Source organism: Dermacentor andersoni, chromosome 5, assembly GCF_023375885.2.
Source record: "Dermacentor andersoni chromosome 5, qqDerAnde1_hic_scaffold, whole genome shotgun sequence".
NCBI lineage: Eukaryota > Metazoa > Arthropoda > Arachnida > Ixodida > Ixodidae > Dermacentor > Dermacentor andersoni.
The window spans coordinates 92,296,414-92,319,969 of record NC_092818.1 but is presented as its reverse complement, the minus strand read 5'-3'; the positions used below and the strand labels follow the sequence as shown (position 1 = coordinate 92,319,969).

General features: G+C 49.0%; 1 protein-coding gene across 1 annotated transcript in view; it reads right to left on the bottom strand.

The window, feature by feature from the left end:
* Positions 1-22,759: 22,759 nt before the first annotated feature.
* LOC126532011 (uncharacterized) overlaps positions 22,760-23,556 on the bottom strand; it is a 59,471-nt gene continuing 58,674 nt past the window's right edge. The window contains exon 19 of the mRNA XM_072288338.1: positions 22,760-23,366. Within this exon, the coding sequence (XP_072144439.1) occupies positions 23,271-23,366 (96 nt within the window). The 3' untranslated portion in view covers positions 22,760-23,270. The remainder of the gene's footprint in view (positions 23,367-23,556) is intronic.

The following is a 23,556-nucleotide window of genomic DNA, read 5'->3' as shown; positions in this document are numbered from 1 at the left end:
AGCTTGGAGAGGACATTGGTTTGTTCCTGGTTAACTTTGAGCGAACGTGCGAGAAGCAGGGGTTCTCTCGGGAAACGTGGCCACAGCGCTTGCTCACTTTGCTACCCGGCGAGGCGGCCGACGTAGTCGCTCGCTTGGAGAGAGAGGAGGCAGAGGATTTCGACAAAGTGAAATCGAGTCTGCTAAAAAAGTACCGGCTGTCAGCGGAGGCGTTCCGTCGGAAGTTTCGGGAAAATGAGAAAGGCAGAAGTGAGTCATATACAGAGTTTGCGTACAGGCTTATGTCAAACATGCAGGAGTGGCTCAAAGAAGAGAAAGCGTTTGGTGACCACGAGAAAGTTCTGCAGTGTTTCGGGCTAGAACAGTTTTATAGTCGGTTACCTGAGAACGTGCGGTACTGGGTCTTGGATAGGCCAGACGTTAGTACGGTGGCTAGAGCCGCTGAGTTAGCCGAGGAGTTTGTGACGCGTCGGGCTCGCGGAGCTAAGGACGGTCAAAAGGGTGAATTTGGCTCCAAGTTTGAGAGGCCAAAGTTCACGCCCATGAGAGCAAAGGGGGATACACGTAGTGCGGATGCGAGTGAAAGCAGTCCGACCGAACGTAAGGAGACGGCGGCAACCGAAGCCGAACGCAGAAAGCGGTTCGAGATGAGGCAAGCGCGCGTTTGTTATACGTGCCAGAAGCCGGGTCACTTTTCGGCGCAGTGTCCAGAAACAAAAACACAAGTCGTGTTTTTGTCTATATGCAGCACTGACGAGAACATGAAGCTTCTCGAGCCTTACATGCGAGACCTCCTCGTGAACGGGAAAGAGTGCCGAGTGCTTCGCGATTCCGCAGCTACGATGGATGTAGTTCACCCCTCTTACGTAGAACCCGATATGTTCACGGGCGAGTGCGCATGGATCAAGCAAGCAGTGGAAGCTCATAGCGTGTGTCTGCCGGTAGCAAAAGTGCTTATTGAAGGACCTTTCGGAGCACTTGAGACGGAGGCCGCAGTGTCATCTATGCTGCCCCCCCAGTACCCGTACCTATTTTCGAACAGGTCCGATCACCTCCTGCGCGAGAAAGGGCTTTTGTTTGGTGAGGCTAGCGTTCAGGCCTTAACCAGATCGAAGGTTCGGGAGCTCGCTGCAAAGGCGGTAGATGCGGGACCGACGTTGTTGAACGATGAGAAAGGGTCAGAGGCGCAGCAAGCTAGTATTCAGAGCACGCCCGAACGGGATAAAATTGAGCCTGTAGCGTTAAAGGCACCAGATACTGGAGAGGAAATTCCCGATGCGGGAAAGTTAGAAGAGCTTCCGGTCGAGCTTCCGGGACTAGGCTCAGTGACGAACAGGAAAGACACCGATCAAGTCATTAGTGACTTAATAAGTAAAGCATCGCTGTCGCCTGAGCAGAAAACCGAACTACACCAGCTCTTACAAGAGTTTCAAGGTCTGTTCTCTGAGAGGCCTGGTAGGACTTCTGTCCTTACTCATGACATAGAACTTACCTCCCCAGAGCCAGTACGATCCAAGGCGTACCGGGTGTCACCCCGCCAGAGCGATATTATGGAGGCTGAGGTAAAGAAAATGCTACAGCTCGGTGTTATTGAAGCGGGTGAGAGTGATTATACCTCCCCTTTGATTTTAGTTGAGGTACCGGGCAAGGAACCTCGTCCTTGCGTCGACTACCGCAGGCTTAATTCCATCACTAAGGATCAAATTTATCCGATCCCTAACATCGAGGAGCGCCTTGAGAGAGTGAGTAGCGCTCAGTTTATTTCCACCCTAGATCTTGTCAGGGGTTATTGGCAGGTTCCACTTACAGAAGAGGCTAGTAGGTATGCGGCGTTCATTTCACCAATGGGGACATTCCGTCCTAAAGTTTTGAGTTTTGGTTTGAAGAACGCGCCATACTGCTTTTCGAGCCTCATGGATAAAGTGTTGCGGGGACAGCAAGAATTCGCTTTACCGTATCTAGACGACGTAGCGATATTCTCCGCATCCTGGCCTGAGCATATGGCGCACTTGCGGGCAGTGCTAACCCGCCTGCGCGATGCGGGCTTGACAGTCAAGGCTCCCAAGTGCCAGTTAGCACAGGCCGAGGTTGTCTACCTCGGACACGTGATTGGTCGGGGTCGTCGCCGCCCCTCTGAAATAAAGGTGGCCGCTGTGCGAGACTTCCCGCAACCGCGCACGAAGACCGATATTCGGTCGTTCTTAGGTGTCGCCGGCTACTATCAGAGGTACATCCCCAGGTACTCTGATATCGCGGCTCCCTTGACGGATGCTCTAAGAAAGACAGAGCCGCAAACAGTCGTCTGGGATGAGACGAAGGAAAGAGCTTTTAGCGCCCTAAAGAGCGCCCTAACAAGCCAGCCTGTGCTACGATCGCCCGACTACACAAAAGGGTTCGTTGTTCAGTGTGATGCTAGTGAGCGAGGCATGGGCGTTGTACTGTGCCAACGGGAAAATGGAGAAGTAGAACACCCCGTCCTGTATGCTAGTCGTAAGCTGACCAGTCGTGAGCAGGCGTATAGCGCCACCGAGAAAGAGTGTGCGTGTATCGTGTGGGCCGTTCAGAAATTGTCATGTTACCTAGCTGGCTCGAGGTTTATCATTGAGACGGATCACTGCCCTCTCCAATGGCTGCAGACCATCTCTCCCAAAAATGGCCGCCTCCTGCGCTGGAGCCTCGCTTTGCAACAATATTCCTTTGAGGTGCGTTACAAAAAGGGGAGTCTCAACGGTAACGCCGATGGCTTAAGTCGAAGCCCCTAACGTGGGAATCAGCCTCAAAATTGCTTGTTACTGATGTTTTTCTTCCTGAGGCAGGATTTTTTTTAACTTATTGCTTTTGTGTAGTGTTTCAAAGTGATGATGTGCTTTCTAGTGCAATTTTCCGATTTGTGGACGCGTTCTGAGTGCTGCTAAACTACTGTAAGGAACTAGGCAGCAGTAAAAAAGGGGAAAGAGCCTGGCAGGGCTTAGTGAGGGTTGTGCCGTGCTTGCTGACTGAGCGGTTGACTTTTGACGTGGTTCTATCGCTTGCCGAAAACGAGAACAAAAATGTCAACTCTCCCGAAGTCACTTTGCAGTGTCCTGTGTGCACCTGAACGTGAGAACGAGGCCTTCTCTGTGCGCTGCGCTCAAGAAACGCCCAGGGACGCCCAACTTCGGTTATGAGCATCATCGAGCGACATCCCTCCGGACAGCGGATGCAGTCCCCTGACCATCGGGATCTCCTTTCACCGGCGGGGCGGTCTGTTATGTTTCGCCTACAACGCGCGGTAATGCCGGCGCGGATGCAACGGACGCCGGGGCTTTGTTCAAAGCGGCGGACATTTTGGCCCGTCCGACGCCGCCTCAACGCCTACCCGCCAAGCGTGTCCAGGCGTGTTTCAGTGCCACGTGTCTTCGTGTGTGCGTGTGTGTGTGTGTGCCCTCGCTTGTCAAAGCGCGGCAGCGGGGAGCGGAGTTCCCCGAATGAGGAGCCTGGACGTCTCTCGGCTCAACTGTTCACGCCGTCGGGGGGGGTGAAGGTTGGCGATGCGTCACTACACTCGGTTCAGCAGATCTCTCGGCTCAACCGCTCGCGCCGTCGTGGGCTCCTGCTGCGCCGTCCCGTGACCTTCATCCCGTGACCTTCCCCCCTTCCCTTTTTGGACCGCGACGCCGAGGGTATAAGAGCAGCTGCCCCGGACGCGAGGACAGAGGCTCCGATTTGTACTGTTGAGTTGCGTGCTCTCCCGTCTCTCACTTCGGTCGACCTGACCGCCCGCTCTTTTGCGATGTTAGAATAAACCAGTTGTTCTGTTACCAGTCGACTCATGCTTTGCCGAGACCTTCGGATGCTTCCAGTGCCCCAGGCCGCCAGGCCAACGCTACCCTTGGGGCTTGCGACCCGATTGCAACAACGGGTGTCAGCGCTGAGTTTGCAACAACTCGTGCCAGCGGTGCGATTCCTACAATACATACATACATACATACATGGTGTTTCAGTGAACACTTCCAAATTTTTAAAGGTTGCCTGTGGCAGATAGCTCAATTCTAATTGATGGGCCAGTCTACTCGAAGCGCACAAAAAAATTTAAATGCAGAATTTACTATTTAACAAGAACCACTAATTAACATTTAGCTAATGATATTATGACCCATACTGCAATTTACAAGTTCTAGCAGAGCACTTCGCAAGGCGGATCCACCATATATATATATATATATATACAGTTGTTTTTTCATCCACTTTGATTACCATTAATTTATCATCTCTTTAATTCAATTAGTAAATACAAGTAATTTCCCCTACGTTTTTCATGGTGTCTGTGTTTATTGGCGTCTCATGATATGATATATATATATACATATATATATATATATATATATATATATATATATATATATATATATATAAAGCTAGAAACAGGAAGAGGGCCGCTGCCGCGCAGAGAAGTTGGGAGAGCCCAGGTGTCGGTCCTTGGCAGGCTTCGTGCTGCAGTCACTGGGGCGAATAAACATGCGTAAGCTCAGGGATGGTAACGCGGGGTCATGCCTATAACTCAGTATGCCTCGCCATTCTTTAAATTAATCACCCAATATCTGTACCCGCACAAGGTTACAGATGATGTCTCACTACATTAGCGCTCGAACATCATATGCGCTAGTTTAATTCTTGCATAGTTGCATCGACGTATGGGATTTCGTGCCATTTCTATGGATCAATTGCTTCCTGAAAAACTTCGTAAATGTGCGTATTTGATGCAACGACAGCGTTGATGAGCAGCGTGCGCAGTCATACAACATGTATCGGCGTGAATTAGTGAACCGCGTAATCCCCGGAAACGAAATGGTAGCAAGCTCGACACGAAACATTTTAAACCGTAAAAAAGAAAGATCTGTGAAAGGTTCACCGAGGATAAATATATTTGTCGAAAAAAAATCGGCATAACCCATCTCACGATGACTGTCGATGCTATAACGCGTTCAGCATTGGATCAATATAGCGGCACAACGTATCGCCACCGTCGAAACGAGTTACGCGTGAGGCGCGTACTGCAGCGGGTCTCCTCTTTCGCGCTTCCCTAAGAACACTCGGCGTCATCTAGCGGTGCCGCCTCTGAGCCATGCGCGTGGCCTCCGAAACGCGTGGTGCGCCCGGTGTCATGCACGTCACATGCACTGTGACCCGGGTTGGCGAGAGGTTCACTGAAGAGCAGCACACACCCAGTGCACTCATTGCGCAGCTCGCTAAAGCGTTGGCATGAGAGACGTTCATTGAAAAAAGCGGCACTGCTTACCGAGTGCATTTGTGGCGCATGCTAAAGCGTCGGTTTGCTCTCATCGTGAAACTCCTCCGTGTGGGCGTGGGTTCGATTTCGCCCAGGATTAGAGGAATTTAAAGAATTTTTTTATCATTCTAGAGCGGAACATTCGCAGTGGCACATCCCTAGTTAAACAACCAAGTTGCCGTCAAAGAGATTCGTTGAACAGCGGCACACACCTATGTACTGTACGCACCCAGCGACCAGAGTTGGTATCAAAGACGTTCATTGAAGAGCGGCACACACTTATGTACTGTACGTACCCAGCGACCACAGTTGGTATCAAAGAGGTTCATTGAAGAGCGGCACACACCTATGTACTGTAGGCACCCAGCGACCACAGTTGGTATCAAAGACGTTCATTGAAGAGCGGCACACACCTATGTACTGTACGTACCCAGCGACCACAGTTGGCATCAAAGACGTTCATTGAAGAGCGGCACACACTTATGTACTGTACGTACCCAGCGACCACATTTGGTATCAAAGAGGTTCATTGAAGAGCGGCACACACCTATGTACTGTACGCACCCAGCGACCACAGTCGGTATCAAAGAGGTTCATTGAAGAGCGGCACACACCTATGTACTGTACGCACCCAGCAACCACAGTTGGTATCAAAGACGTTCATTGAAGAGCGGCACACACTTATGTACTGTACGTACCCAGCAACCACAGTTGATATCAAAGAGGTTCATTGAAGAGCGGCACACACCTATGTACTGTACGCACCCAGCGACCACAGTCGGTATCAAAGAGGTTCATTGAAGAGCGGCACACACCTATGTACTGTACGTACCCAGCGACCACAGTTGGTATCAAAGAGGTTCATTGAAGAGCGGCACACACCTATGTACTGTACGCACCCAGCGACCACAGTTGGTATCAAAGACGTTCATTGAAGATCGGCACACACTTATGTACTGTACGTACCCAGCAACCACAGTTGATATCAAAGAGGTTCATTGAAGAGCGGTATACCTCTTACCCAGCCCCGCATCTACAGCGACCCATGTTGGCGTGAAAGAGGTTCGTTGAAGAGCGGCACACACCTATGTACTGTACGCACCCAGCGACCACAGTCGGTATCAAAGAGGTTCATTGAAGAGCGGCACACACCTATGTACTGTACGTACCCAGCGACCACAGTTGGTATCAAAGAGGTTCATTGAAGAGCGGCACACACCTATGTACTGTACGCACCCAGCGACCACAGTCGGTATCAAAGACGTTCATTGAAGAGCGGCACACACTTATGTACTGTACGTACCCAGCGACCACAGTCGGTATCAAAGAGGTTCATTGAAGAGCGGCACACACCTATGTACTGTACGCACCCAGCGACCACAGTTGGTATCAAAGACGTTCATTGAAGATCGGCACACACTTATGTACTGTACGTACCCAGCAACCACAGTTGATATCAAAGAGGTTCATTGAAGTTCATTGAAGAGCGGTATACCTCTTACCCAGCCCCGCATCTACAGCGACCCATGTTGGCGTGAAAGAGGTTCGTTGAAGAGCGGCACATATGTAGACATTGCCATGTATTCAGTGACTCACGCTGGCCCAACGGTGGTTGGTTTAGAACACATTTCCCTCAGCACTTGCAACCAGCCCCATGCTCTCACCATGGACTCTCACCATTCGACCATGGACTACGCTGGTGACCCAGGTTGGCGGGAAAACTGTTAGATACGTACAAACATACACACTTAGCCCTCGAGCGTAAGAATTGACGAAATAAAAGACTTTATTAGGAAGGAGTAAACAAGGCAATGGCTGTTAAAACAAATTAAGTAAATTTGATGGCGCGCATCTCGGGGCGCCTTGCAACGCCCGCGCATGTGAACGTACTTTTCGCGCGTTAGTATTCCGAGCAGTGGCGGCAATAAAACAGCGCGTCAACTCTTGGAGGCCCACTTTATCAGAAAGAATGGGCCCACGTGTGTCAGTGACACTTCGTTCACGTTGTATTCATCAGAGACGCACCCGTCTGCATGGGGCAAATCTGTATCATTGCAGATAGCCATATCACTGTCACATCTTAAATTGAGCTATGCTCTATTTCTTGGAGTCTGCGTGCGTGCGTGCGTGCGTGCGTGCGTGCGTGCGTGCGTGCGTGCGTGCGTGCGTGCGTGCGTGCGTGCGTGCGTGCGTGCGTGCGTGCGTGCGTGCGTGCGTGCGTGCGTGCGTGCGTGCGTGCGTGCGTGCGTGCGTGCGTGCGTGCGTGCGTGCGTGCGTGCGTGCGTGCGTGCGTGCACACACTACAGCAGTGAGACGCTGGGATAAGTCTTAGCAGAGACTCTGGTCTCAGTTATGGACTCGCTTCTTCGTCGACGTTTTGGGAATATGTAGACACCGCAGTTAAATCTTTATATGTGTAGGTGCGGGTTCGCATCATCCAACTTTTTTGTGCGTCATGCGGGGATGTAGAATCACTGGACCATTTCTTCCTTTTCTGCAGAGAATATAAACCCGAAAGACACCCTTAGAGAAGCCCCTATCGCGTATTGACCTTCATTTCTCAGTACTTTTCTTATCTTTTGGTGCGAGCACCCTTGGTCATGCCCAAAAGGGAGTATGTCAGATTGTGCATGAGTACGTCGTTGCTACGCAGGGAGGCTGACATGTTAAACACCTTTTTGCTCATTATTAACATTAGACTGCATTTTTTTTTTGTAATCTAGCGCTTTTAATAAAAATTGGCGTGATCGATTTTCAAAAAGTTATGCAGAAACTCCACTGGAGCTGTCTTAGTATGCGTCATACCCGCAAATTTAAGTAGGCCCATCCCCAAATCTAAGTTGATCCACCCCTACTATAGGTTTCCCCATACATTTTCTGTGGAGCCCTATGTATCCCTATGGGTATGCATAAGTCAAATCATGTAGGTATTCTCTCTAATAATTTTTTTAATTTAAATTGTTTCTCATTAGATATAAACCTACCAATAATCTAAATTTGCACCTTTGTAACGAATAAATATAATAATAAACGAATAAATTCGCAAATTACGTATTTTTGTGCACATACAAGGCATCGCACTCATCGCGTGACAGACAAATTTTGCTAGGGTACTCGCCAAAGAATGCTTACGCATTAATATTTTTTTAGTATTGATGATCATTATTATTTGAATATACGTAATATAGGCCACTAAATTAACTTGAAGCAAGGACTTTTACTTTGTTTCCATTACGAACCTTGGCCAGTCCTCCCTCGTGGGTGCGTGCCATACGTTAAAGGCGACAAGAAGTGACCGCTTCTATGCCGCTTCTTCGGCGATCACATACTTAAGGAGGGAGGGCAAGACTGCTCGAGGTGCTCGCTGCAACCAAACCACGGCTCTCCAGGTGTACCAGTCATCTGTACTCTCTGGCATGCCGTATGCATTACCAGTCCTGAACGTACCACCTAGTTTGATGGCCCAACTGGAACGAGATCATATAGGGTTGCCCTTCTACTAATGCTTAGATTACCTCGTGAGGCGCAATCTGTTGCAATACTCACTGAAGCGCATCAGTTACCCCTGAGGCTGCAAGCAGGCCAGGCATCTCTATATCACATTGAGCGTTTGCACCGCGCATCGAATGGTCAATCGCTCCTTGATCGTCTCTTTCACCGCCCGTTATCTCGCATGGGAAAAATGGCGGTATTATTTATGATCATCGCTGTCATTTCTGAACGTGCTGATTCAGTTACGCCTCCGCCTCCAAAAGATAGATGGTGATGATGACGACGATGATGATGATGACGATAGTGATCTAAAGAAAGGAAAGACGCTTGATTCTGCAACCCGTGAGGGAGCACGGCGAAGCTTCGTCACGGGGAGGGAGTGGGAAAGGATGATAGACAAAGAGGGAGGATCGATGTGGCCTAATAGACTCCACTGTGCGCGACAGGTGGCAGTCCTCAGTAAAGTGGCCAGCGTTGTAGCGGGCGTTTACAGGGTGTATATTCCCCCAGTGGAATTTATAAACTCCAGCAGGCTTCGCAGCGCAGGGAGCCGGGGATACACCGGGAACAGCAGGTCAGTCTCTGCGGCCGCTGGAAAGCCGTGGCGTCTGTAAGTGTTGATTACTATGGAGCATTCCTGCACCAAGGATGGGCAGGCACAGAGAAGGTGCTCCAGAGTCTCGGGGTCCCCGCACCTCTTGCAGGCAGGTCACGTGGCATGGCGCTTGGCGTACAGTCGGGCCGCAATCCAGGTGCAGCCAGTCCGCAAGCGGAGGAGCGTGGAACGGTCTCTTCTGGAGAGGCCGTTCTATGGAAGCGTCTTGGGGGCCCTGCCACTATCCACTCGGCGGTCCGTGTAAATGGAGGTGAACAGGTGCCGTAGCCGATATCTCGTGTAGTCCGAAGACGCTACCGCTCTGGTAACCGGGACTACAAAAGATATCACCAAGCACTTATTCCCCATTTACCTCATAATCCCTGACATACACAAAAAGTCCGATATGCCTGTTTCGGCAATATTCCAATTGGCTCAGTCTCACATGTTCGAAAAATTTCCACATTATCTTCAAGTATTCGCAGGTGCATCAATACACAGCAACGGTCAAGGCGCCTCTGCAGCATTTTTCTGCCCTTCGACTTATCTACGACTTATACGACTTATCTTTCGAGTACCCCATCCAGCCTGGTCAACAGCTGCGGAGCTAGCAGCGATTAATGTTGCACTGAAATACGAGCAAGCGGAGTTAAACGCATCGAAGATTGCCATCTTTACGGACTCTCGTGCTGCCCTTAGCAGGTTACAAGCAGTCAGATTGATTGCCCAATTAGGCGCAGCATTACTGACTCTGCGAAGAAAATTTCATCACGTGGGGATCTCTCGTTGTTCAATGGATACATTCACACGTAGGAATCGCCGCAAATGAATAGGCTGATCGACTGGCTTCAACTTGCGCACATAACAACTGTGTCTGCCCGAAATTTTGTGCAAGCTTGATGATGCTCGTCTGCTGATTCGTTGCCACCTACTCAAGCAGCATCCAGACCAGCACGTCGCAAATGGAACATTCCCGCCCCGTGTTCGCGGTCGTGGTTTGCTGGTCCGGCTAGAGCGCAACTATATACTCAAGGTGAGAGTTGGCTGTGTGAACGTGTGCCTACATTTATACAGACAAGGACGTGTGGCCAGTTCATCGTGTACGTCTTGCGGTTGCTACGAGACACTTCAGCACCTGATATTGGAGTGTCCCGCTTTCAGTGCGCAGCACATGTCGCCATAGTGAGGGACTATCATCTCCTTGGCCTGTGGTGCACGACACTTGACAAATATTTGTACGCCGGTAGCTGTGCGTCTCGACGCAATCAAGCTAATCGCGCTCTCTTACTTTTCTAGAATTAGGTTCACGTTTGTAGCTCAGGCAGTATTTCTTCTATTCAACATTCTGTAGAAGCGTGACCTTCAGTGACCGGCCCTACTGTGTGTGACATGTACTGTGTGTTCTACTTTATTCTTTTAGGTTCGTATTGTTGCTCTTTCTTTCCTCTTTCCTCCCCTCCTTCCTTTACTCCATTCCTGTGTTTCTGTCACCTCCTTTCTGAAGAGTGACATGCGTTGTGCCACAACGGTGGTAGTTCCCAACCTGCTCCTCGCTTTCCCTTTCCTGTCAAATGTATATACGTTTTCAAAACAAATAATAATAATAATAATAATAATAACACCAGTCGCGTCGATGTTCGAGACGGAGCAATTGAATTTACATGTCTCGTTCCGTGGTATACCATGGGCAGCTTGTTGCGGCTGCTGCAACAGGTGTCGATTTGCTTCCAGAGTTCATCGCCTAAGTGAGCGCGGGCCTGCTCCGGCGTGCGTGAGGCACGCAGCGGGAACAGTCGATGACGTGTTTCTCCGCAAACGCAGCTTGCTCGACGAGCGCGAACGGTGTTTCAAGAGACGTCACACGTACCAGCCATAGAAAGAACAGAAAGTGGACGCGCCCGTTTGCGACTGCTATTACGAAGGGACTCTACACTGCGTCGATGGCATTTTTGTCTTCGAAAGAAGAAGAAGCCTCACCGCAACCACGCCGCTCCTCACGCGCACCTTTAAAGCCTCGCCGAGCACGGGCGCTTTTCCTCCCCTCCGGTCACGTGCTCGTGTTCGAAAGCTAACGGCACGCGGCCAGATATGGCTGCAGCAATCGAGGCGGGTGTGCCTTCGTTCCAAGGAGACGATTCTGGAGCCATCGAAACGGCGGAGCAGCAGCGCAAGAGGTGCGAGCTTGTACCGCCGCAGCCCACCGCGGACACCTGTAACCACCCCTGGCCTGCAGTGCCGAGTGCATGCACCTACGAGCAAGCGGCGTACTGGTACTGGTTCCAGCACTCCCTCAGCCAAAGCCGATTCCAAGCAACGCCATCATTCCCCTGGACACCTGCAGCTGCCAGCTGGCTTCCGACGTGTCCCACGCCGTACTTCGTCGCACCACATCGCTATCTGATTCCTCTGGCGCACCCACGGTGGAGCGTGCCGGGTTTTCCAAACGGCGTGGCACCTCCGACCTATATCGTGCCACAACCGACTCTCAAGCCGACGACGACGATTCCGGACGTGGTATTTCGAAACTTCCTCCCTCCGCGACCAGCCCTGCAGGCGACAACGGCAACGATCTCGGACGTGGCAGCTCCGAAGTTTCTAGTGCCGCACTCGGCTCCGGTGAGAACGGCGACGATACCAAACGTGACCCTGGGCGCGTTCGGAGTTCCGGCGTGGTACCCCAACCCGCCGGTTCCAGGTCGTACGGTGCAGTTCAGTGCCGGTGGAGCGAAGCCGCCGTTACCGAGTGCTTACGACGTACAACGCGTGCAAGGCGCTCCCCTATTTATGATGCGGTCAACAACGCGCAGAAAGTTGCGACAGCCGCCGCCTGCGTCCGAGACGCCGCCTCGTCCCCACCGGCAGCATAATGTGTGTAAGGCTCCTGACACCGCAGCTGAACCGCATTCGTAGTGACCACGGACGCGAATGTGAATAATGGAGCCAAAGTCGCTTCGTACAGTAAATATACTCTTTACTATGAAATAAAGGCGTGCTAACTAACTCGATATGCTTAGATGTGGTGACTGTTTGATCGACGTGTGTCAGTAGTCACTGAGTGTGGCTTGAACGCGCCTTAACTATTCGCAGATGCATAGCAACAAGCGAAGAAACGCGCATAGTAATGGGAGGACTCATCGACTCACTATGGAGGCAGCCACATCAGAAAAGGTTTGATGTGGTTTCCCCTATGAGTGGCTCACGCCACTATGCATGGGGGATTGACCAACAATAGTATGAATTAGGAAAGCAATTTGTCGCATCTAAAATAAAGGACTACTAGATAAAAATAAAAGTAAAATAACATAAAATACTAAACTTAAGGAAATAATGCTGATTCAGTTATAATATCACAGCAGTCACGCCGACATCCCGATGCCAGTGTCCTAGACAGGAGGCTCCCCAAAACAAAATATCGGGAATGACAAGACTCAGACCAACACAGTGAAATAATACTCCTGAAACAATTTTTCTTAATGACAAAAGACGGCGGCGTGATAAGGCGTGATAAGGCAAGCGAGTATTTAGAGGCATTTTCTTTCATCTCTCCCCGATACACAGATCAGACGAAAAATGCACCGACGATTACGATACTCCCTAATGCGAAATTTGAGCGTAGCCATGTACGTGCTTTCATTTCGCGATATATTGGCTGGCGCGGATAATCTTTCTCGTGCGGCACGTTACAAGTGGAGGAATGTGCGGCGCGACTACCTCGCTAATCTGGAGATCGCGAGTGCAAACGTGTGGGTGACGCGCGGGCGCGATTCACAGCAGCAGCCGCCGCCAACAGACCTCCCAGACCATGCGCGCTACTCTGGCGCCACCTTCTGGCCATCGTCGCCGCACTACGCTTCTGACAATTTCTCCATACCCTCCTCGCGTTCGCTTTCATCTTTCGCTGTGCTCGTTCGCTCGGTTATGCCACCGCCGACACCTACACTCGCCGTAGGAACGGGAGCCTGCGCTCTAAAGTCCTCAAAGACATCCCACATCCCGCCATGTGCTACCACCTGCGGTACGCAAATCATTTCGCGAAACGTAGGTTACCCGACGGACGCGTCCCAAAGCAAACGAGCAGACGTACTTACATTCAAAATAAAGCGCAGGAATGCTTAGAGTTCTCCCGGTACTATAGAGGGAACATATACGGAAAAACCGGGCGTTTCTACGAAGACATTTAGTAATACTAAAAAAATAGCAGTTTTGAAATAAGACGACGGTTCGTTCGGAGACATGCCGTGGGCGGTGGCGACCATGGGGTGATACGGGCGCCACACGCGCAAACTTTCGATCGCGATCGAACCTGATCGGGATTCGATTTCTCGGTCACGATCGGCTCCATCGTGCAAGCTGCGGGAGTGAGCCATCGCTGTCGAAAATTTTGATCCGGATTGGGCTCAGGGTCGCGATCGAAAGTGTCATCATCATCATCATCACCAGCCTGGTTATGCCCACTGCAGGGCAAAGGCCTCTCCCATGCTTCTCCAACTACCCCGGTCATGTACTAATTGTGGCCATGTTTTCCCTGCAAACTTCTTAATCTCATCCGCCCACCTAAAGTGTACGCCCACCTAAAGTGATCGAAAGTGTACGTGTGACCAATGCCTCCTTTACTAGATGCCTGCCGCGTTGTCCGGTAGCTCGGTACCGGGCCCTCTCCCTTTTCTCTCCTCCTCGAAAAGGCAACGAGCGCCACTCATGGCGAACGCCTGCGACTTGCAATCACGTGCTGCGGCCTCTGAGTTTAACGTGGCATCTGTCACCGCCTCGGAGGCCCGCGATAACGCCCGCTAACAGACGCCCGCGCATATAACGCGCCGGCGGATGCATTCAGCCGCCGCTGCCACATCCGCCGGAAGTTGAAAAGGCAACGAGCGCCGCCTCACGGAATTTATGCTGAACTAACTTCAACTACGGGAACTGCCGCTACAATGGGAAACCGAGCAACGCGGCGGGCATCTAGTTAAGGAGGCGTTGGTGTGACACCGGTAATAATTAGTCGCTAACAAAAATCCAATAATTGACTTCATATTTTGATTTCAGCTGGCTAATCGTAATCGCAAATGAAAACGAGCTCTCTGCACAAACCACATCAACTTTTTTATGTGGAAAAATTTTATAATCCGCGGAAGTGTGGCCCGACGAAATTCGGCTATCAGTGCGCGCCAAACCAAAACTGGAAGACTGCGTGCATGTGCAGTCGCGGCTCTCTTGGCGAATAGCTTGGGTAAAGTCCTTTTTTTTTTTTGCGATGACAATTTATGAACACCCCAGGCACACTTGCGCCATCGCCGTGATGTTCCGTGTAAAGTTCAAGTGCGGGAACACCGCGGCCGCGCGCCGCGTGCTGTGGGTTGAATGAAAGCGTGCAAGGGTGAGCCGAAAAGAATATAGAGTTTTAGTTTAAGGGACGCAAGCGGCTTGCGTCCCCTAAACTCGCAGTACCATCGCCCCTAGTTCTTGCGTACGCAAGCCGCTTGCGTCCCCTAAACTAATCCTCTCTAGTGGTGCCACGATCTCGTGCCCACAAGGGAGGAAGATGGGAAGGAAGCGCGCCGTCTTCCGTCGCGCGCAAGGCAGCAGGGGGCGTCCTACTCCTATGGCGGCTAGAGTTACTACAGTGTAGTAACAGATATACAGTAACTCCAGCGGCGGCTGCACAAGGCGCGGCTGAGCGGGCCCCATCTTGAAGCGGCCTGCGGTGGGTACAAAGTCTAGGCGCGCCGAGCGCTGATGGCTTGGTGTGCGCTGTGTTCTCGTCGCTTAGTTCGCCTTGAAGCGAGAGCCGGCACGAAAGGTAATTACTCGCTGCTGCTGCCGCTCGTCCTTACGCCAACGCAATCGGAATGTATCGCAATTGACGACGCTTCGCCTTTCGGGCGAAGCGGCGACGATATTTTTTTTACCTTGGAACCTTAAGCTAGCCACCTCAGTGACGACGTTCTGCTTATATCATCCAGCGGCGGGCAGCCGCTCCTCTGCGCGGCGAAAGCGAGTAGTCGAGCCGCAACGCGTTGGCTTCCCACCGCATAATGGCTTCACCGCAGTACAGTTATACAATGTCATTCATGAAGCTGTTATGGATCACATCTATAATACCCTTATATATAATACACTGTTCGCCATCTCGAGTAGCTGTATAGCTATGCAATGCGGTGAAACTTTTAGAATATTTTGCGGCGAAGGCAAGTGACAGTTTGCGGATGTTATTGCGATAGCAATATATATGGACACTCCAGACGCATTTCTGCCGTGGCCGTCGCCTTGAGGTTCCGCATAAACTCCAAGGGCGATAAAATCGTCGCCGCGCGCTGTATGCGCGAGTGAAAGCATGGGTGAGCCGGCAATCGTGGCTACATCGAGTGAGATGTGTTCATGTTTGCTTGTGCGCGCGTGACACCAGGCTTGTTAATTTAGTTGCTATGCCTATGTTTACAAGTTTATACGGCCGATAAAGCTACTAGCTTTACTTCGTATAGCTGTCCACTAATTTGCTATCACAATCAATGCTACGCCTTTCAGGCAAAATTGCGACTTTTTTTTTTTTGCAAGTGTAAATAATGTAGCATTATTTGGTATACAGGATGACCATTTTTAAGTTTCATGGAATTTTTAAAGATATATGCTGTAGCAGATAACATAATTTTATTCCGCGAGTTGGATTATTCGAGAGGCGGACATTACTTGCAAGATAAATCGATACACATATTCAACTAAATAACAAAAACACTAATTATCTTATGAATTATTTACATTACGGTACATATTGCAATTTACGTATTGTAGCCAGCTTAATTGTAGTTTGGAAGGCGTATCGACTTGGAATGAATTTCCAGAATGACGCCAGTTTGCAGATATACGCCATCAACCCTGCCCTAAAAATGCACTGTTATTCCACTTACCTTTAATAAAACGCTCTTTTATGCACTGAAGCACAAAAGTAAGTGGTACGCCACACTTTCGTACCACACTTTGGGAAATGTCTCGAAACTGGTGACATCCTGGAAATCCATTTCAAGTGGATACTTTTTGCAAGCTCGCCGGCTTCGGCTTAGCGATGGCTGAGCTATGCTCTAGCCACCATAGCTGAGCTATGGTGGCTAGCCACCATAGCTGAGCGATGGACATGGAGGAATGAAAAAAACTGAGGGGAGGCCCCACCCACTCCGCGCGCTAGGAGAAGATTGTGGGGGAAGTGACGTGCAGCTTACCTTTTTCTTTTTGCTTTTTTTTGCTTCTTTTGCTGCCGCGGCCATGTTCTTGGGCCACAATGGCGGCTTTTTTATGGTTGTGTGCGCTCACACGTGTTGCTCTGTAGGTTTCGTACCGTGGCAAAGACGTCGCGTGGGCAGGTTTGTGTTAGTCTCCGTGTTTTGTCGCGCTGTGTTATCTGGACCATTCTCTCCCGGATGTTGTGTGACCAGGTGGGACAGGACGAACTAAAACTTGTGAAAATGAACGCACATGTAACGCTGTACGCAATGTGCCGTGCCACGGCAATGGCATCGGATGAAGGAATATCCGCGGAAAATTCTGCCTTCTTCGGCAGAATCGTGCTAACGTGCCATCGCAGGCCGAAATCGATGCGTTTTAGACTGTACAATGAACGCCTCGCAAGTCCGTGATTCCTGCTTTTGACAGCGCATGGTGCATTTTCGGCACGTAGAACGTACGTTATTCGGCAAGGTTCTGACTGGTGTTTCATAAGTCGCGGGCCGCTTTTTTCGTTGCGATGATAGACAATTTTTTACAGGTACTGCTCCAGGAGGGCACATGTAACCGGCAAACGGAGGCTTCAGGAGACCACCTGAGGTTATAATGAAGGAGGCTGCGCAGAATCTCCAGGGTACCCTAGGGGTAGCAGGGGAATCAAAAGTGGAAGCAGGGTGGCCCATGGGTTGGGGCCGCGGTGGCCTAAGCGTGCCAGGGGGTAATCGAAAAAAAAAAAATCTTATGCACCCCCGGCACGCGCAGGCCTCGGCGAGCCCGGGTTCTAGTTCTGATGTCCCCGTTGCCGCTTTGGTGCCCTGGAGGCGCCGCCAATAATTCGAAATAATGGCACGTTGTTACAACTAAAACACGACTGAATAGATGTAATTACGTCCAGCTGCCAACTTGTGACGCTAAGTTCAGCACTACCCCGTCCCGCTACTTCTGCAACACCAGTCAGAACTTTGCCCGCTATTCAAGAATGCATAATGCTGGTATTGTACGTTTGTGAATATTAAAACACATGTTGCTGAACTGTTGCTTGTTTCTCGCAGTTCTCGCAACAGCACGAACTCTCTTAAGCAGAGCGCGTTCGGAGGTCACACACACCTGCGCAAGCGCACCACAATACACGGGCTGACAGAGCTTTACGCAGACTATGTGCATTTCGCTGCTCTCGACATCGAACGTAGGCCGGGTCTAGGCGCGTACTGTTCGGCACCGTGCGTTGGCTATCACGAAACTTTGGTTCCGTGAAGCTTCACTTACCGTGGGAAGAAGGCACCCCATGCCGCGGTCAATGTACCTAAACACGGAGTAAAAAATGACGTTGTGCTTACTCGTCTTAGTGATGCGCGGCCACCCGAAATTTGCTCAATAAAGCACGAAGATTCCTCAAGCCACAGCGAGAATACGTGTGTGTGCTCATAAACTTCAGATGGATCGCAAATGGGTCGGGTGTGTCGTACGTGTCTCCAGTGCATTATTGCGGTGCAGTGAGAATGCGTACATTTTTACAGCAAAAGCTGTATATGACTAACCTTCCGTGCTTTATTCGGCGTCCGTCAACAGAAAAAAAACCATGTGGGCCAATCCTAGTCATAGTGCAGAAAGAGTGCAAGCTCAATGGCACATACGCCTGTGGGCTCGGGAACCTGTAACGCGCCCTTCGGGATGGACCCACGTATGCGGAGCGCTTAAAGGGCCCCTAACCAGGTCTGGCCATATTGAGCTGCCAAGCGCAGAGCACACAATGCGCGCCAACGGTCGTGTTTGCAAAAAAATGACATCGCAACGCTCCGCGGAAAGGTCTGAAATCTCAGTCCAAACGCGGTTTTCCCTTTCCCTCGCGGCGACCGCGCTCCAAGCCAGACGGTGACGCACTCGCGTCCCTGAGCCTACGTACTCGGGTCCGCACTGTGACGTCGCTCGTGGTGACACGTGACTTCGAGAGTTATTCAAGGCGACATTTATTGGTGTGATTTGCTTGAACTTACAAATTGCCAAGTTTAGAGAAATACTAAAACACACAAACGGAATGTCTGCGTGTTTTTTGTTTGACTTCGCACCGAAGCAAGAGAGATGTACTTCCGCTTCGTCTGCTTGTCCGCACGGTCGTGCAGTCATATGCACGACCGTGCATATGACTGCAGTATTGAAAGCAGTATTGAAAATAAAAAAATATGAGCAGGTACCGAAACCATGCCATTCTGACATTTTTCATAAAAAAAGCGCTAAAGCGGCCCTCAGTGGCCCTGTAATACCATTACTTCCTACAATAGCTTACCTAACGACTACTAGATTCAGGAGATATACAATTATTCAAGACTTTTTGAACCCAGCTGTAGCTAATTTTTCAGAATATCGACACCTCCTATTCCCTTGGCCCAAAAATTCCTTTCACACCAGAAAAACTGAAGTCATCTTTACCCGATTACGTTGTCGAATACCAAAATTAAACTTCTATCGTCACAGGGCTGGTCTGGTGCCCTCCCCTCTGTGCCCAGTCTGTGGAGAAGATGAAACAATAGATCATTTTTTCATATTCTGCCGCTGTTTTACTTCTTTAAGAAAAAATATTCTAGAATCAAGATTTACACAGCTTGGTTTAAACTTTTCAATTATAAATATCCTTTCTCTAGGAGCCTCCTCTCTTGGAAAGTGCCACAGGGATATTTGCTCAAGCATGGATGAATTTATAATTACTACAAAAAGATTGTCTTGAATTCTTAAACATTTTATTTTTGTTCGTTTCTCCAGTTAGCTTGACCAATTTTAGTATTTAACACAGATTGCCTAATTTCACCCAAACCTTGGCCAATCCCCCACAGTGGGTGTGCGCCATCGCATAAGGAATACCATACCATACCATACCATATACCACAGGACTGGCGCTTGTGTTCCTTCGACTTCGTCTTTAACGCTTTTTTATGAAAACTCTCAAGATGAACCAACTCGCCCAAATCAAGGTACTATATGCCATTCTCTACCGTGTTCCAGCGCGTGATCATGCTCTGAGATCCGCTTGTTCTGCCTCAGTATTCGTGTAGCAATGAATTATATCGCTAGTCATGTATTCTTGTGCACAGCGCGCAAAATCGTGCGCTGCGCGAAGCCAGACAATCACAACAGCTCGTGCGCAGCGCCCCAAAAAAGGGGAAAAAAAAAGAAAACGTGGAGAAAAAAAAAAAAAATGAAGGCGGCGCCCGTGACGTATGCGTCACGCGATCCTCGAAACGCAGGGAAGGAATTTCGCTTGTGGAGGCTAGACGGGGCGAGTGGAGTGTCTTGCTATGCAGTGAAGCTCGCCTCCTGAAATCATGGGTTCGCGGCACTGAAATATTTCTATCTCGGCTAATAACGAGCCGATTTGAAAAAAATGTTTGCGGCAGAACGCTCCCTAGAGGACACGTAACAACTTTCAGCGTATAACCAAAATTTCCTGTGGGGCCTGGTGAGGGGCCCTTTAATGCCTGCTTCACATCCGCCGGGGGCCGGCCCGGTGTTTCACTATCTTCAGGATCGGCCCACGTATGGGGAGTGTTTATTGCCTGCTTCACATTTGCCGGGGATCGGCTCGGTGTTGCACTATCTTCGGGCCGACCCACGGCGGAGGTGAAGCACTTTGCTTTTCGTTTGAGAGCTTCGACTGTCATCAGCTTTCGCTGCTATTTCATCTTCATGGAATGGTTGTCTTTTTGTTCGTATCACCAGACGTCTAGCTCGCAAGTCCGTCTGAGAGCCCCAGGAAGTCCACGCAGAAGAAAGCAAGTAGAAGGGAGCGATAAAGGTGGTCTTTTTTAATAACACGTAAGAACTGGGCAGCGGCCGGTACCTGCGGTTGCAGAGAGCAGTTGGCTGTGCTGGTAAAGCATGTTTGTTTTCATAAAAGCCAGTAAAAGCAGCGGCTTCGACCTCACGGCCCAATATGCAAAGTTCATTATGAACTTCTTTCAATACGACTTCGGCAACGGTAATGCGACGAGACATCGCGATTACATCCTTTGGTTTAGGATTGCCGCGGAGCGCGTGCTTCCGAGCGAGACGGTTGCCTGAGAAATGTAAAAAAGAGAGGAGAACTGACCCGACACGATGGCTGAGCAATGCCAACTTCCGGCTTCAACAATTAGCTTCGGAAACAGTGACGTCAGGGCCCCTCAATTTTTTCCTTCCTCCATCGCGATAGGCCTCTCCCAGGAGCGTGGTGAAAAGCGTCTCGGCTGTCCGAGTCAGGCGGACTTCGCTACCTTCTGCCCCCCACAAAAACACTGGATCTCTGTGCGACTTCATCGCTATTGCACGGTTGCCTGGTGTGTACCGATTGGCTATTGAAAAGCTGTTACCTTCTTGACACGCCAGGTATGGGTGGGCAGTCGGAGTGATGGCCATACGATTTTCCACCACTGGAATCAAGTCATAGCACATCTGAGACATTATTGGCCACAGTAGTCATCACAAACACACCTGGCTTCGTCCAAGCTCATTACACATTACCCATACCTGCACAACCTGCGAACTTCAAGATCTGCAACACCAAGGAGGGGAGGGCGATAAGCAGGCATTTCTTGCTCTTGGCTACACAAGAAATAGCAAACCTAGTACAACAGACATTGCTTTAAGATCAGACTTTTCCAGCGAAAGGTATCTGTATAGTGCAACAAAGCAAGGACACAAGGTCTTCATTTCTTTTTGTGACCAACAAACCCACATCATCGCACCCTTGTCGTTTTCCAGCGACTTTGCTGTCACAGATTTCGCCTGCTTCTGGACCTCGTCTTTATAAATTCACTTCAAGCAATTACCCTTCTCGTACCATTTCGCCATCAGTACTTCAAGCAAAAGAAGACTGAGAAGCAAATTTCTTTTCATAAGCAAAATTCAGATTGTACATATGTTACATCAAGCTGTGAGAAAATTAGAGGTGGGCGAATATAATCTTTACTGAATACGAATCAAATAGCAAGTATAGAATAGTCATAAGCAGATGCATATATTTACTGCTGAAATATTTATTGCGGGTATAACTCGGTACATCCTTATACGGACATTGAAAGAAACACAGCCAAGTATCATTTGACATTTTAAAAAACACTGCCTCTGAACTGCAGAACTGCGTACAATTACAAGAGGGAACTATGGTGCTAGTGTCTATAGGAGCTGCAAGCAGGGTAGTTCAGCCAGCTTTGGAATTATGGGTAGTACGTTAACTTGCCTCAACCTTTATGTGCCTAAGCAGCGCTGGGTGTGCGTCAAATGTGCCTTTCTGTTGTTCCTATCATTCAGCTTGCACTACAACAAAATAGATGCTGTACCAACCCTATGCTATCCTCATTGTGCTTATGGCTTTTAACAGTTTTGTGACTTGGCGAACTGGTCATCTAACAACAGCATTCAAACATAGTACTGAAACCATTCCGCCACGGATGCATGGACAAGAGGAACCACTGCAATTAGCAGGAAGTACGCATGCATATTACCTTCTACATTAAACAAAGTATAAATTGCAAAGCCACAGTGAAGCCACAAGAATGTTTGAAGCCCCAAGCATGAAGATCAGACAAATCCATGTACTACCAATCATTTGCATGGTGGCTGAATGATCGCAGTGCCAGAGCAGTTGGCTAAATAAATAGCTGCTGAAAAATGTATCGCAGTTGTAGAAGAAAATGTCGCTGAAGGACTTGTGCGCAGTAAACCCATGTAGAAGTACCTGTTGCAAAAAAAAAAATTGATTGGTTGAGACATAACCAATAAAGCTGCTACGTGACTATGCCTAACAGGACCAAATTACTATGATGTGATGTGGACTACTAGTGCGAAACGAAAAACAAATCTGATTACTTGTTTTGTTTCTGCATTGCTTCGACAATTTGCTGTTTCATTTAGCAGACAGAACAATAACAAAATTAATAGTTGTGAAATATCTAGTTAGTTTCGAGTATCTGAAATTGCTGAATAGTGTGCAATATTCCATTTGCATTCAGGCATTAATGCACCTGAATTTCAAAAAGGCAGCGAATCGTTCTGGGAGAAGAAAGAAAAATATGGCAGATGCTATGTTCTCGTTGGAAGCTATGCTGATCGAAGCCTTTTATCAATTGTTTCACCTTAAAACGTGCAAAGAGGCAAATGTGCGTGTCAATACAAGGTAGACAGCTTTTGTTAAAGTAACAAACACGAATGAGAACCAAGTGCGAAGTAAAAGTGTTTATTAAAAACGGTAAAACTTCCTTTATACAAGCAGTGCCAAGTGTTCCAAAGACAAGCCACACACTGAAAACTGTCAATATAAGTATTTACACAAAATTTGAAGTTTGCTGAGACTCGGGGATGTTAGTTCTCCATTTGAGACACCTTTTATGGTGAATACTCCATCAATATCTCGAAGAAAACGCACAGTGCACAATTAGCATTTCAGTAATAAATTGTTACGGGGAGTATATATATATATATATTTTCTTAAACCTGGAACGTAGAGTGTGCATATCTGTTACTTAACTGGAAGATTGTAATGCTGTATAAGATTCGTAAAATTTCTTGCACTGTCATGCTATAAGCATCTGTCACACTTTCACTTAATTTTTTCTTGTTTAAAAACTGGTGACTGTACAAAGAGCTCTGTCATTCGTTTTTAAGCTATCCTTCCTTTAAAACCAAGTCACGAGTAAACAGAAGTACCTTAAAATTATTTACATTCCCGCAATGCTATCGCTTAAATCTGGTTCTGAGGAATTTCTTGACACTTGATGGTGTCTGCGTCGACTTCTTGGGCTTTGCCTTTGATGGCGTACCTGCAGTTGCCTGGAAAAAGGAACGAGTGCATATCCTGCATAAAAGTCTCACACGTAGCATTACTTTCTTGAGGCCACTTCCAATTTTTAATCCTATCCTAATCGCATATCATAATTATTAGGCATGAACACCATTTAGTGAATGAAGCAAGTCAAAGAATGCACTTCAAAACAGACACATCCAATGCTACTGTGATTGT